General features: G+C 46.1%; 1 protein-coding gene across 1 annotated transcript in view; it reads right to left on the bottom strand.

Annotated features, from left to right (window-relative positions):
- Window positions 1–15,000, bottom strand: part of slkb (STE20-like kinase b) — a 36,314-nt gene that overhangs the window by 8,188 nt on the left and 13,126 nt on the right. The window contains exons 4-12 of the mRNA XM_076289967.1: window positions 14,851–15,000; window positions 13,512–13,584; window positions 12,638–12,832; window positions 11,495–11,576; window positions 9,330–9,461; window positions 7,880–8,803; window positions 7,481–7,611; window positions 6,999–7,122; window positions 3,385–3,564 (exon numbers count right to left, since the gene is read on the bottom strand). Of these exons, the coding sequence (XP_076146082.1) occupies window positions 3,385–3,564; window positions 6,999–7,122; window positions 7,481–7,611; window positions 7,880–8,803; window positions 9,330–9,461; window positions 11,495–11,576; window positions 12,638–12,832; window positions 13,512–13,584; window positions 14,851–15,000 (1,991 nt within the window). The remainder of the gene's footprint in view (window positions 1–3,384; window positions 3,565–6,998; window positions 7,123–7,480; window positions 7,612–7,879; window positions 8,804–9,329; window positions 9,462–11,494; window positions 11,577–12,637; window positions 12,833–13,511; window positions 13,585–14,850) is intronic.

Here is a 15,000-nt window from a genome sequence, read left to right as displayed (position 1 = left end):
AAAATTCTCCATAGAAGGGGTTAGTTCGTAACGCCAATATAGCAGCTGTCTACACATTTCCCGCCCCTTCCGCAGCAAAAAGACGATATGTGAAATGAATACATCCCGCCAGTCATGTAGTATGTTGTGAATACATTGTACCAATCGTGTGTTGTGATTTCACCGCTGGAGCGAGGTTGGTGTTGTGAAGACTTGCGCACACGCAGTTCTGTCCGAAATAGATGCCAGATAAATGCGTTGCCATATGGCTACCGAGTGGAGGGACTTGCCTAAAAGGACTTTGCTACAAGTAACTTCCTGCATCTCTTCAGTCACATGGCCATTGAGTGACACATATGAGCAGGTAGAGAGAGCAGGTAGAGGGAAGTGAAGTGGAGAGGTTTTAAGCGCTAGCCGTGGGGTTAGCGGAGGCGGAGGCGGGGTCGGCCGCCGGCCGCACTTACGTCCTGCATGGGGGCGTTGAACAGCGTGCAGGATGAGAGCTGGAAAGACTGAATCATGACATGGGCCACGCCCTGCCAGGTTGGGGGGGAGGGGGAGTAGGGGGTTAGGGTTAGAGCACGAAGCAAAACGCTGCAATCACGCCAAAAAGCAGCCAAACACAGCACACAAACACACACACACACAGCACACGAACACACACACACAGCACACGAACACACACACACAGCACATGAACACACACACACAGCACATGAACACACACACAAACCTGCATTTGCGGACCGGGGTTAGAGCAACTTGACACTCAAACTCATCATCATGCAGTCAGCACCCATTCATCACACACACACAGACACACACACACACACACAGGTGCCATACGCACGTCACACAGCAAGTCAGTGTACTGTAAGTGGCGTGCAAAGGTGATTAAAGAGATTTCCATGCAAGCAGGCATCTGTGTCAGTGCCTTTAAAATCACATGCAGAGCTTAATCACTCCATAGCAGCCATATCCACAGCAAAGCAGGTTGATTAAAAAGTTATTGTTTTTCTCCCATGCAAGTGCCTCTTGCATATAGGTGGAAATCAGAGAGAAAAAATAAAAGAAAAAAAAGGAATTAAAAAAAGGAATAGAAAAATACAAAAACAAAAGAAAGGAAAGAATAAAACTGTGAAATGTGGATCTGTTCCCAAAGGTGAAGAGCCGTCATGTCCGACACACAGAGGCGAGGTGGAGAGGTGTGATAGTTTTTACCTCTTCGTGCGGCGTTTGGATTAGGTCCTCTCTAATGCGTTTCATGATTACATTTCTCACGTGTTTGGGCGACAGTCCAATGTCCTGTTTGGCCTTGCCAGGCCATCATCCCACAAACACATTTGATGGCAAGGAATGAATAAGAGAAACAGAGAGATCAACAAACAAATCTCTCAAGGCACCAGTCCCAGAGAGAGAGAGAGAGAGAGAGAGAGCGAGAGAGAGAGAGCGAGAGAGCGAGAGAGAGAGAGCGAGAGAGAGAGAGAGAGAGAGAGAGAAAGAGAGAGGGAGAGAGAGAGAGGACAAGCCTCAGACTCACTGATGTCTCACTAATGAATGCAATAACACAAAAGAAAAATGGTCAGGGTAGCAAAGGAAAATAACAAATACAGAATGAAAAATACAATCCAAAACCTTTCAGTTGGCAGCAGCTGCATTCTACTCATCCATTTCCTGGGGTCAGAGGTCGGATTTGGCTCCCTTAAGATTCCAGTGACACGGTGCCACACGCAGACACACCCCACCCTCACAGGCAGATTTGCACCATCATCGTACCAATGAAGACCAGACCTGGACAACGAGTCCCTCCTCTTCTTCCCATTGACTTGACTTTGACTGGTCATTTTATCCCCTGCGAGTAGTTCTTATTGCTGCTCTAAAATATCCTAGTGGCACTGTACCTTGATTTGTTCCTTTTTTTGTAACTCGCATTGGATAAAAGCGTCAGCTGTGACTAATTGTAAATGTAAGCACTGCAGAAGAGGTCTATCAATTTACTTCACTTAAAAAGCACGGAGTGAGCGTCCTTCAGGTGTCAGGCATCAACTCTTACCCTACAAATATACAATTCTGACTAGCCCAGGTGCATGGCACAGAAACCCTCTCACTGTTGCATTGCATTCAGTGAGAGCTAGGCCTACAGGAATGGCATTTCCTGGAGTGGCCTTACAAAAGTCTTGTTTAGATGGAAGTAGTACATGCTGACAGTTGACAGCGGCCGGCCACAGCTATGCTCAAAGCCGAGGCTAGCACCATTGATGTGCGGTCACGAATTCCTTTGGCTACATAAGTAGGACACAGATGTGATGCACTGACTCCAACACAAGCCAGGTTGAGAAAAGCTGCTGGACGAATGATGTACATTTCACTGGACAAGGCACTGAACCCTCCGCCTGCATCAGCCATTTCCCCCCCACACACTACACACAACCTGCCTTTGTTTCCAGTGCGACAGCACGATCAATAGGCAATTAGTCGTACTATTAGTGAGGGTACCAGAGCTTAATCGCAGCGAAAACATTGCGTATGCTCACATATACATATAAGGCCGATAGGACTTCACATTGAATTCAGTTTTCAAAGCTGTACATTTCTGTCACCATTATGTTAAGTTCAAAAGAGAGCTGTTCACTATTAAAATGCTGGTGAGTGTGTCTAGTGCCTTTGGTGACAATTCACTTCTGTTCAGTTCAGCATGTCTTAATAATTGGAGTCCTAAAGATTGTTTATAAATACTAGCACTCCAATCTCAAACTGCTCCCCATATTTTTGCACTCTCTCCAGCTCTGTTCTCTCACCTAGGTGCTATCGGCATTCTTACTCCTACCAATTTCTTGTGGTTTTTCAGCCTATTCTAGCACTTAAAAAAATACAGCCTATTTGAGAACCACAACATTCCTGTCTTTAACTGCTCCCCAACTCTTCACCTTCATATTCTTAATCTAAGACCGTCTCTCAAAGTCAAGGATTCGTGCTTGGTAGAGCGAGTCCTGCTGAGTCAAATCCTTCAAAGACGAGGCAAGGCTTCTTCTTAGCATTCGGAAAACACACTATGGAACAGACTAGCGAGTGTGCAGGAAGCTGCAGGTGTGCATTATTAAAAATCATGTGCGCACAGGATTGTGGGTGTTCCAAGCACGCAGAGAATGCACGCATGCATCCTCGGAAATTTTCAGAAAATCTGAGAAGGACTCAGTACTTGATAGAATTTTAAAGCACCCTTGCCATTGGAACAGTGCTTGGCGAGGTTCGATGAAGTAACAGTGTTCTACTCGGTTTAATTCCTACTACCTCCTTCTTGAGGTTTTAATACTACTTACACCTGTCCACTCAATTCCTGTAAATCTCCTTGAATTCAACACTCTTAGTACCTAAACGTTCTACCCATGGCCCGTGTCCTCTCACCTCTTTCTTGCGGTTCTTGAGCATGTTCTGGTACTTGGACATCTCCTTGTCCTGCTCGGCCTTGATGCGCTTGGCCTCATCGCGTAGCCGGTTGGTGTGCTCCTGCTCCAGCCGCTCGATGGTCTGCTTCTGCTGACGCTCCAGGTTCTCCACCTCCTGGTCGTACTGGCGCTTCTTACTCTGCGAGGGGGAACACGGAAACAAAGGTGGCAGAGAAGGGAAGAATGGAAGAAGGGAAACAGTGTTATAAAAGATGTGTGAACGAAAAGGGGGGCAGCCGTGGCCTACTGGTTAGCGCTTCGGACTTGTAACCGGAGGGTTGCCGGTTCGAACCCCGACCAGTAGGCACGGCTGAAGTGCCCTTGAGCAAGGCACCTAACCCCTCACTGCTCCCCGAGCGCTGCTGTTGTTGCAGGCAGCTCACTGCGCCGGGATTAGTGTGTGCTTCACCTCACTGTGTGTTCACTGTGTGCTGTGTTTCACTAATTCACGGATTGGGATAAATGTAGAGACCAAATTTCCCTCACGGGATCAAAAGAGTATATATACTTATACTTAAAAGGAGCATCAGTTGACACCTCTGTTAACTACAATTTATGGTTAAGGTCAAGGTTAGGGGCTGGGTTAAGGTGGTGTTTAGTAATCGTTCAACAACAATTTTTATGTACTGATCTGACATAATTCAAATGCCAAAATCAAAATTCAGTTCAAACGAAAAAGGAAAGGGTTTACTGATTGTAAGGACTTGATATGGTGGTAGTGCCCATGAGAATACAGCACAGCGAATAGGAGGCTTATCAGAAATGATTGTCTTAGCCTACATTTTTATCACTATTTACTACAGGACTTTATCTTGATAGATTTGCCTTTTACATGACTGATACGAACGGCTCTCGTTGTAAACGATTATAAAACGTGGGGAGTAACTGTAAAAGCGGTGCAAGAGAGAAAGCGAAGCAATTTAAATTTCTCTTCCTAAGTTTGCTACCAGTGCGATCAATACACCCTAGACTGCCAGGCTGATGGCTATTATGCTGAGGAGGAGGAAAGGTAATCGTTTCGAGCCAGTCATGCATTCACACATTTACCTCTGTACTGCGTTGTATTGCAATCAATATCTAATAACCTGAGCTAGTAAATGAACATACTGGGAAGACGGTGAGTGTGTGTGTGTGCAGGAAAAAGTGGAAAACATATCTAAAAAATAAATAAATAAATAAATACTACTACTACTACTACTACTACTAATAATAATAGTACAGTCCCAGCTTTTTAAACGGGTTATAAACACGGTGTCTCTGACTGAACCGTAAATAATCCAAGCCAATCAACATGGTGCTTCAGGACCACAAAACAGGGAGGTGTAATTTCATTGGCTGCCGTGCTCAAATACCTTTTGCAACAACCTTTCGCAACATCAAAACTGAATTGCGGATGGTAGTGGGTAATAATGTGTTGTGCGCTCTGTGTGAGGAATATTGCGGCGCTCGTCAGAAACGGCTTGTAAGGACGAGGCACAATCAATGTTCAGCCAGAGGCGCACCGGTCGATAGACTCTCTCACCTTGGCAACAACAAAGAGCTTGTTCGAAACCCAAAGCAAAGCTGTTGCTGAGCAACTCTGACCATTACGGAGGCGCTACCTTGCCTCGTTACGGTGGTCACTTACAAAACGGACTGGCCGAGAGGCATTTACCAACAGCCTTCACCCAGCCATCAGCAGCCACCTGAGGGTGGGCACTTTCCCTCTCGGGTCACCAACACAAAGAGTTGTTCAGTCCTCCTTTTCTTGTCAACCCAACGGGGACGCGTCATTATCAGAGATGGACCAGAGAGGACGGAGAGTCAAGGACTCACAGCCACAATCTAATTAAATGGAGCGACTTGTGCCACTTAAAGGAATGTAGTTATGCAAACACACATGAATCATATGCATCATACAAATGAATACATTATACTGGGTATACTGTACACACATTCATATACATCATTTTTAATCCCTCAGCACTTCCGTGATTAAGCACAGTCCACATGAATGGCTCAGTACAAAAAAGAAAAAGAAATAAAAAAGCAGAAGTGCACATAGGTCAGTGTGTATGGATTTATACATGGATTGGCAGTGAACATCCAGAGCGGAGGAGTAGAACACTGTGTGTGTGTGCGTGTGTGTGTGGCGCTGCAGATTAACGACTCCCAAAATAATCAACTGATACGGTGAACGGCACGCATGTGTGTGTGTGTGTGTGTGTGTGTGTGTGTGTGTGTGTGTGTGTGTGTGTGTGCCCGTGCGCCTGTATGTGTGTGTGTGTGTGTGTGTGTGTGTGTGTGTGTGTGTGTGTGTGTGTGTGCTGGTGCACCTCTGTGTGTGTGTGTGTGTGTGATGTAATCACAAAGCAGCTATTACGAAACGCTTAAAGCAGGCGGTACAGCTCACACTAAAATATGTCTCCAATCAACTCCACAACACAACACCCCGCCATCAAGTCCACCCCACTATAAACCACAACAACACCCCGCCATCAAGTCCACCCCACTATAAACCACAACAACATCCCGCCATCAAGTCCACCCCACTATAAACCACAACACAACACCCCGCCATCAAGTCCACCCCACTATAAACCACAACAACATCCCGCCATGAAGTCCACCCCACTATAAACCACAACAACACCCCGCCATCAAGTCCACCCCACTATAAACCACAACACAACACCCCGCCATCAAGTCCACCCCACTATAAACCACAACACAACACCCCTGATGTGTCCACTCAAAGGTGATTATCTTTTGGCCACCGCTTCCATTCACACAAAAGCACGAAAACATAACTCGGCTGGACAGCAGCTGCCCACTAACAGCTGCCACATGGATTTGGACTTAGGAAGCGAGCGACACACAATGTACTGGCCCGGACCTCACCGTCATCGAGTCCCAGTGAGTGAGAATACCAATTAAGCCGTGCAGTTAAAGCCACGCTGGGTAATCCTCAAATTCTCCATTAATGCAAAGCCGAGTGCGCGGGAGCCATTCATAACAAACAGCCTTTGCATGAGCTAATGCAGAACACTGTGTAATGCTTCGTGTCCTTAAATGCTTCCCATACCGTGATATACTCATGGTGATCGTTATAGGACTGACGTGGGCGGGCGTTTTGATGACACTACATATGTCCAACCCACAACAGGAGATTTAAAATCGAACCGATCTACACCGGGCACATAACTGAAGCGCTCCGTTTCGTACAGTAAAAATCGATTTAGAAGACTGGTTTTTCGAACGTACGAGCCGCCATCACTTCTGGTGTAGCCAGTTCCATTGATTATAGTAGAAGCTAATTGCTGCTGCTGTAGACGCTTCAGTTATGTTCCTGGTGTAGCCTCCCTGCAAGGTCCGAAGTGAGGTTTGTGTTAGACATTGGAGCTGTCCAGTAAAGAACATTCACATTAACTATCTGATGGACTCTTATATGTGATTACAGTGCAATTAAGTACAGTAGGGTGTACTTACTGTACACTGCACACTCTATGAATCAAATGTATGTCCGTGTGTGTGTGTCCGTGTGTGTCCGTGTGTGCGTGTGCGTGTGCGTGTGCGTGGGCGTGTGCTCCTCACCGTTGTCTCCTGCTCGAAGCGTCTGTAGATGTGCTCGCGCTGCTGCTGCAGCTTGTTGCTGAGCTGCTGCTGGGCCCTCTGCTCTTCCTTCTGCAGCAGACGCAGCTCCCGCAGCTCCTGACGCCTGCACACATAGAGAGACAGAGAGAGAGAGAGAGAGAGAGAGAGAGAGAGAGAGAGAGAGAGAGAGAGAGAGAGAGAGAGAGAGAGAGAGAGAGAGAGAGAGAGAGAGAGAGAGAGAGAGAGAGAGGCGTTTGCTTGGTTTGGGAAGTTCTGAGGCAACTTGCACAACTACAAGTATTTTAGCAGACAGAGTCCATGTGCGAATGGAACTATAAAACTGTAAAATGGTCTCTGTAACTGTAACTCTGTACTGTGACTTTGTGAGTGTGGCTGCGTTTGTGAGTGACTAGGCTAGAGAGAAGACACAGTGGTGGAATCTGAGCAGAAACTAACGAGTGTCATCCCATCCCTGCGTTTACCTCAGGAAGCGCATCTCCTCATTCTTAGTGTCGTTGTCCGTGATGATCTTCGACGTAGTCACGCTCACCTCCACGCCGTCGACCATGAACTTACGAGTCTTCTTCAGCGTCTTCTTCTGTCTTTTCGCCTCCTGCAGACAAAGACACACAAATGAAAACTCAGTCTCATGCAAAATATTTATACACACATCTTCACAATTACATATAACTATGTTTAAGATTCAATTTAATGTCCCCAAAGTAGGACATTTTGTCTTGGCCCATCACTCATCCTGTGTCTATGCAGAATCCACAATATAACATTCCACAATTTTCCATAACATTCCAATATTCCATATAGAAGACAGGGTAATGTATGTAGAACTGTGGTTCCAGAACATTCTCTGGGTAGTGACTCACCTGTATGCTAATAGAGTTGGCCTCCTTGTTCTTGGCCATGAAGCTGGAGATGGACAGGTTGAGGTCCACACTGCCGTTCCCTGAGTCCGAGTCCTTGTCCTTCTCCCGGTCCCTCTCGCGCTCGTAGCGGGGCTTGACGGGCGTGGTGCTCTTGTCAGCCTGGGGTGCGGGCTTCTCCTCTTCCGGAACCTTCTGGGCGGGTGACTCCGGCGGCGTGAGCACCTCGACGGGGGCTGGTGAGGCTGGCGCCGCGACAGGGGTCTCTGGTCGCACGACCTCAGCTTCGACCGGCGCCACCTCCACCTCGGGCTCCTTCTCGGCTTCGGGAGCGGCCTCGTCCACTTCCTTCTCGCTGTCCACCAGGGGTTCCGGAGTCTTCTCCTCCACCTCCTCCTTCTCCACCTCCTCTGGTACTGCAGGGCTCACTTCGGGGTACTCCACTGCCTCTGGTTTCGGCTGAGCCTCCTCCACGACTGTGACAGCCTCCTTCTCCTCCTCCTTCTCCTCCTCCTGCGCCTCCTCTACCTTTGGCTCCTCTCCGTCCACTGTCACGACAGGCCTCTCCACCTCCACCTCCTTCTCCTCCACGTCGCCTTCCTTCTCCACGTTCTCCTCCACCTTGACAGAGGGCTCTTCGGCTGGAGCAGGTTCCTGGATGTGGTTCTCCACCGGTTCGGGGACCTTGGCTTTGGGTACGTCCGCAACGGGCACCGCGGCAGCGGGCACAGGGGCAACAGGGGCAGCAGGGGCAGCGGGGGCAGCGGGGGCAGGTTCTGTGGCAGAGACGGGGACAGGGGCGGTGGGGACATCTGTCTCGGCCTTCTCGGGGACGGACTCGAGGATGGAGGGGGACTGGGAGAGCTTCTCGTCCTCGGAGCTGGCCACGCTGGCGTCCGACGACGCGCGCTTGTGTCCAGGAAGCAGCTGCGTCAACGACAACAGCCAAGGTCAAAGGTCAGAGCTGGGCTAAAAATATCAGCGCTTCCTCTCCGCTCAGCCTTTGCATAAAGTTAACATAAAGTCTACAGTATGATTATATCTGTGCCAGATCCTGTGGCCATCCTCTCCCATTAGACTGCAATATACTCTATCTGAATTTTTTCTATTGTGATATATATATATATATATATATGTTCAAAACAAAAAGGCAGTGCTGTGTTTTACCACATCCATATCCATACTCTCAAACCTGCTAAGCTATGTGAGTGTTACTGTCCTGCCGCACCAATGGATGGAAGAATGATAAAATAAACATTTAAAGTCAAGTGTGCTTCATTTCTTTTTAACTCAAAACTTTAACACTGAATTAACTTTAACTCTGAAGTCTACACTAACACTGAACTAACTTTAACACTGAACTAAACTCTAACAATGATCAACACCTGTTTTTACACACAGAACATTTGTATAGTTGACAAGATTATGATCACACACTACACTGAGCACTCACCATCTGGGCATCGTGGTCCTCCTCCTCCTCTTCCTCCTTGGACTCCTCGATCTCCTCGGTGACCTCAGCCTTGGCTTCGGCGATGAGCTCCCTGAGTGGCCTGTTGTCCAACACGCTGCTCACAAACGGGTGCTAATGGAAGAAAAAAAAACAATAATAAACACTTTATATCAAACCCATTCAAACAATAAACCAGTTAAAGGTTAAAAAATAAATAAAGATCAACCCCACTCAAACTCGTCATTACATATTTATTACATAGTTTTATTGAGAATAACTCACACTACTCTAATCACACTGTGCTGATGTGTCTTTGCCATTTAGTCACCAGTACCACATACTTGTCAACCACATACTTGTCACATGGACTTATACTAATGTACGTGTGAACACAAAGGTTATTTAACCCCAGTTATTTGACCCTGGACATCAACCTTAAATAGAAGCTGACCACATATTGACCAAAGAAGAGTTGAACTGACAATAAAACACTATGCTGACTGTGCTGTATTAATTTACTATCATCACTCAAAGTCAGTCAGTCACCAACGACTACTGCATCTTTATTACACGGCTCTTCATAATGCTGCAGAATGCTCCATTCACTTAAATGGGCCTTCCCAATGTTCCGTGGTCTGATATATTTTTGATAACAGACCGTTGCTAAGTATAACAGACCGCTGTCAAGGAAAAAGAATGTTTATTTGCACTTGCAACACTTTACCTTTCTCTTTGTTTTAGTGTCTTGTGTTTATTGCCACTTTTGACATTTTTGACCAACCAAAGTTCTGGTAAATGAACTGAATGAGCAAAAGCAGTTATTGCAGCTCAATAACTGCAGTATTTAAGATCTTGTATTTCTTAACACCTCCTTAAGTCTATCACCAGCTAAATGCATTAGGAGCGAATGTAGGTAAGTCCAATTGAGGCTGACCGGTCGCTCCAACACAGTCCCTTACACTTCTATCTTCATGTTATCTCTGAGAAAGCACACCATATAAATTCTTATTTAAATTTTAAAACAATTAAGAACCGTCTCATCAACTTTGCCAAATAAAGTGTGTGCACACGGGCACGCACGCACGCACACACACACGCACGCACACACGCATGACACACACGACATGAGCAACAGCAACAATGAAGCCCACTGGAGTAAAAAGAAAATACTACTGGACTGTTGCTGATCCTCTACAGCATCCATTGTAAACAACATGCTACCAAACAACATCTAGTAAATAACAACATGCTACCAAACAACATCTAGTAAATAACAACATGCTACCAAACAACATCTAGTAAATAACAACATGCTACCAAACAACATCTAGTAAATAACAACATGCTACCAAACAACATCTAGTAAATAACAACATGCTACCAAACAACATCTAGTACAGAGAGGCACCTTCACTACGAGGCACCTTCAGCGCAGTGTCCATCTGTCGGGCGTCCGGCTTGCCCACACCCTGCCAGCCCTGACCTCCCGGAGCTGCCTGCTTACCTTCCTGGGCTTGGCCACCTGTTGCTGGACATAGTCTATGGTGGGCCGCAGGATGTGGAGCTTCTTCGATATCAGAACCTTCATCGGCGGTAAGCCGCTGTTCTGGATTTTCAAGCCCATTCCGTAACTCCAATAATGATAACTGGTCACTCTGAACTCACAACTCCTTCTCTCGCTATACACCCAGAGTTCCTCTGTTAGCGAACGCACACAAACGTGCACATGTGCTTGAGCTGGTGCCCTAGGTGAGATAGTGTGTGTGTGTGTGTGTGTGTGTAAGTGTCAAACAGACCGAGAGAGAGAGAGAGAGAGAGAGAGAGAGAGAGAGAGAGAGAGAGAGAGAGAGAGAGAGGGAGAGAGAGAGATAAAGAGAGAGGGAGGGAGGGTTTATGTGCTCCGTCTTGTCTTTTGTCTGTCCTGTAATGGCCTAAGCCTTTGGCACGGTTCCTTTAAGCCTCGGCAGGGGGGTTGGGAGGCGGAAAACAGAAGCTGCTGCCGCTGCTGCTGACGTTGGCTAACGGGGATGAACCTAACGCAGATGTGACCTGTCAAGCACACAGCTGTCATGGTGACCCAGCACAATGCAATACAATAGGGCCACATGGAACAGGTGCCAAGTGGATCCATTCATGTGTGTGTGTGTGTGTGTGTGTGTGCTTACCTGAAGAAGCTGAACTGGGCTCCATCTGTTGTCCACATTCTTATCCAGGGATCGCCTGAGGAAATCACTGAACTCCGGCGACCTAGATGGACACACACACACACACACACACACACACACAGGATGGCAAAGATTTTGCTGAGGTAAGGGAAGGATGTACCACTGCACTTAAACCCTTATGACAGTTATACCCATGTCCCAATCAGCAGCATAACATTTAAGACAGAGGATGCAAGCCACCGCAGAATTCGGTCAATAAGCCTCTGTTACGTAACCACAAACATAAATGTCAACATAATAAGCAGTGTTGAGTAACTTGCTGTTTACCAAATAGATTTAACGCCAGTTTTAAAAGCGAGGTGCATGTTTTTTTCCCCCCCAAATAAAAATGCCATACTTTTCCTTTTTTTCTTTTCCTTTTCTTACTACTTTTTGTAGTATATTACTATGTGCAAAACATCCTGACATTTTTTCCACAATCTCCGACACTTTTCCGGGTCTGAAAAACAGTAATTTATAATTCCATATTTTTCCAAGCCCAGTGCATGCACTCTGTGAGTTAGCAGAGTTGTTTTTTATGATCCACCAGCACACACGTCGTGCCAGCAACCACATTCCTCTAGCCAAAACAGGGCAGCGATAAAGCCTTGACTAGCCTTAATTAGCAGCTAAGGTGAGGCGCCGTTTAAAAATAAACCAGTTAGTGGAATACCTGCCATGTGGCAACCCTGTTGGAACCGCCTACATCATCATACCATCATAAAGCATTTCCTTCTATTAAAGCAGACATGGAGTTGGCCATTGTTTTTGCTCTGAACTATTTATGAAGCAACACAACATGCATGGCATAGCATGACACAACACAACACAACACAACACAACACAACACAACACAACACAACACAACACAACACAACACAACACAACACAACACAACAGCATAAATCTACATAGCCAGAAGAGCTCAACCCTCCCCCACCAGTACCAAACTGGCAGACTGGCATATGTTAGTGTTGGCCTCAGGCGGGTTTTGGTGGCAGGGTGGTGTGCATGCATGAGTGTGTGTGTGTGTGTGTGTGTGTGTGTTTAGTGTGTGTGTGTGTGTGTGTGTGTGTGTGTGTGTGTGTGTGTGTCCGTTCTCACCACTTGGAGGGCTGCATGAGCGTGGGCGGTTCGGCCTTGGCGATCTTGAGCAGCACTCTCATGGGGTTCATCTCGTGGTTGGGCGGCTCCACCTGCGCCAGCTCGATCAGCGTGATGCCCAGGGACCAGACGTCCGCCTTGAAGTCGTACGGCCGGTCTTTGGACGTCTCACACATCACCACCTCCGGCGCCATCCTGGTGGAAGAACGGGAGGCAGAAAATAAGCAACTTTTCCTTCTATTTATATTCTATTTATATAATTTATATTCTATTTATATCATTGATATTCTATTTATATAATTTATATTCTATTTATATTCATTTATATCTCAAGGACAGAGATATTTGCAATCTAGAGATTTAGCAATACTTCTGCATGTTTATACTTATTGTAAATATCAATACTAACACTTAACAATACTAGTAATATGTGATAAGCTATAAATACAAAGTGAAAAGCTTGACATTACCGTAATTTCCCAACTATTAGCCGCCGTTAGCCAACAATTTTTTTAGCTATGAGGTTAATACACGGGGGCAGTCAATATGGTATTATATGGTTTTGTTTTTTTTTACTTGCATAAAACACTGTCCTGCGGTTTATACACAATGCGGCTAATACACAGGAAATTACTGTACTTTAGGATGAAACAACCACACACAAAGAAAAGATACAGATGACATTAGATAGTAGGACTTAACTCATTTGGTTATGTTTATGTAAGAGAATACGGTGGGGCATTTGGTTTTAGAGAAATGAACCAGTTTAAGTGATGGCAATGATTGAGTTAACACACATACTGTAGTCACCAGGAAACACTGTGTGGGTGGAGCGGTCAAGGTGAGGTGTGAGGTGAAGTGAGCTCATACTCACCAGTACGGCGTCCCAATGAAGGAGTCTCTCCTCTGGAAGGTTTTAGTGTTTTTGGCTGACACACCAAAGTCCGCTGCAGCGCACACACACACACACACACACACACAAAATCAGAAAAAGAGAAGCTCAAATGTCTTTTTCTTTTTTTACTTAAGTATTTTATTTACTAAGACATACATGTTCATACCTAAACCAGTACTAATTCTGCAACAGTAATATAAACGTAAATTGCTGAAATTCCTGTAGTTCTATGAGAATGAAAGCTAGTGACAGGTAAAGCACCGTGTCAAATGTTACCCAGCAGGATTGTGTTTGTTCTTAGTCAATTGGCCAGTTTGCATGCAGCACCGTTATTTATTTTGCAGTAGAGCACAAGTGAACACACGTGCCGGCGTACTCGCTCACGCAGAGTAAACAATGTGTGCATGTGTGTAAACATGTTAAGTAAACAAATGTGTTTACTTAAACTCCTTTGGAGAGAACCTACACCGCTTATCGGGTCAGTAAACAGCTGTAGTGGCGCTGGCCCACAGCAAGCAAAACAAACAGTGCGTACGGGGACATTAGGGTGCTGACTTCAGCCAAGAGAGAGTAAGAGTGTGTGTGTGTGTGTGTGTGTGTGTGTGTGTGTGTGTGTGTGTTTGTTTGTGCCAGTCAGCGCTTGTGTGTGTAACGGAGTCCATTATTGTGTGTATTTAGGTGTGTGTGTGCGCATGTGTGTGTGTGTGTGTGTGTGTGTTTACATGTGTGTGAAGAGGTGTTATAATGCAAAAGCAGCAGAGCCTGTGGCCTGTCCAGGTGATGTGGTTATGTCACCGCCCATCCAGGCCATTTATGCCTGTATTAACTCAGCAGGGATTCATTCATACGCACACCCACACACAGGTGAGGATTACCCTTCCCCATTGGTTGCTGTAGTTATAATAGCATGATGGCTCATCCTCATATCCTCATGCTGAGGTCTTAGAGCCAGAACTCACAAGTGTGTGATGTAAGGGACACAGCATATCACATGGTAGAAGATTTTCTCTTTTCATATCCTAAGATGTGTGTCCCATTCTTTGTCCTTATTGCACAATTCTTTCATTTTTTTTCTAATTGAAAATGTTTTGCAGTTTAATCCATCCTTTAATACATTTTTTTTCCGGCACAATAGCCTTGGAGCTGAGAGACAAACTCACGATAGTGTGGTGCAAGTGACACAGAAGACCACATGGTAGACGACACGTCATGTCCACAATTGTCTAGCGAAGTATAGAAAACTACACTGTGCCGAAGTATAGAAAACAACACTGTGCTCCACATAGTAAGAAATTGACAGGTTTGGGGGGCAACTCACCTAGTTTAACGTCCCCTTCCAGGGTGAGGAGAATGTTGCCGGCCTTGAGGTCGCGGTGGATGACCTTGTTGTCGTGGAGATAGATGAGGGCTTCCAGCGTCTGCCGGCACACCACCCGGATCTGAGGCTCCGTCAGTGGACGCTCCAGCT

Source organism: Alosa pseudoharengus, unplaced genomic scaffold (assembly GCF_046254945.1).
Source record: "Alosa pseudoharengus isolate Yale_2024_CS ecotype anadromous, Long Island Sound unplaced genomic scaffold, YU_APseudo_1.1 YU_APseudo_1.1_scf_1, whole genome shotgun sequence".
NCBI lineage: Eukaryota > Metazoa > Chordata > Actinopteri > Clupeiformes > Clupeidae > Alosa > Alosa pseudoharengus.
The sequence above is the reverse complement of the archived record's forward strand: the minus strand, read 5'-3'. Positions and strand labels throughout refer to the sequence as shown.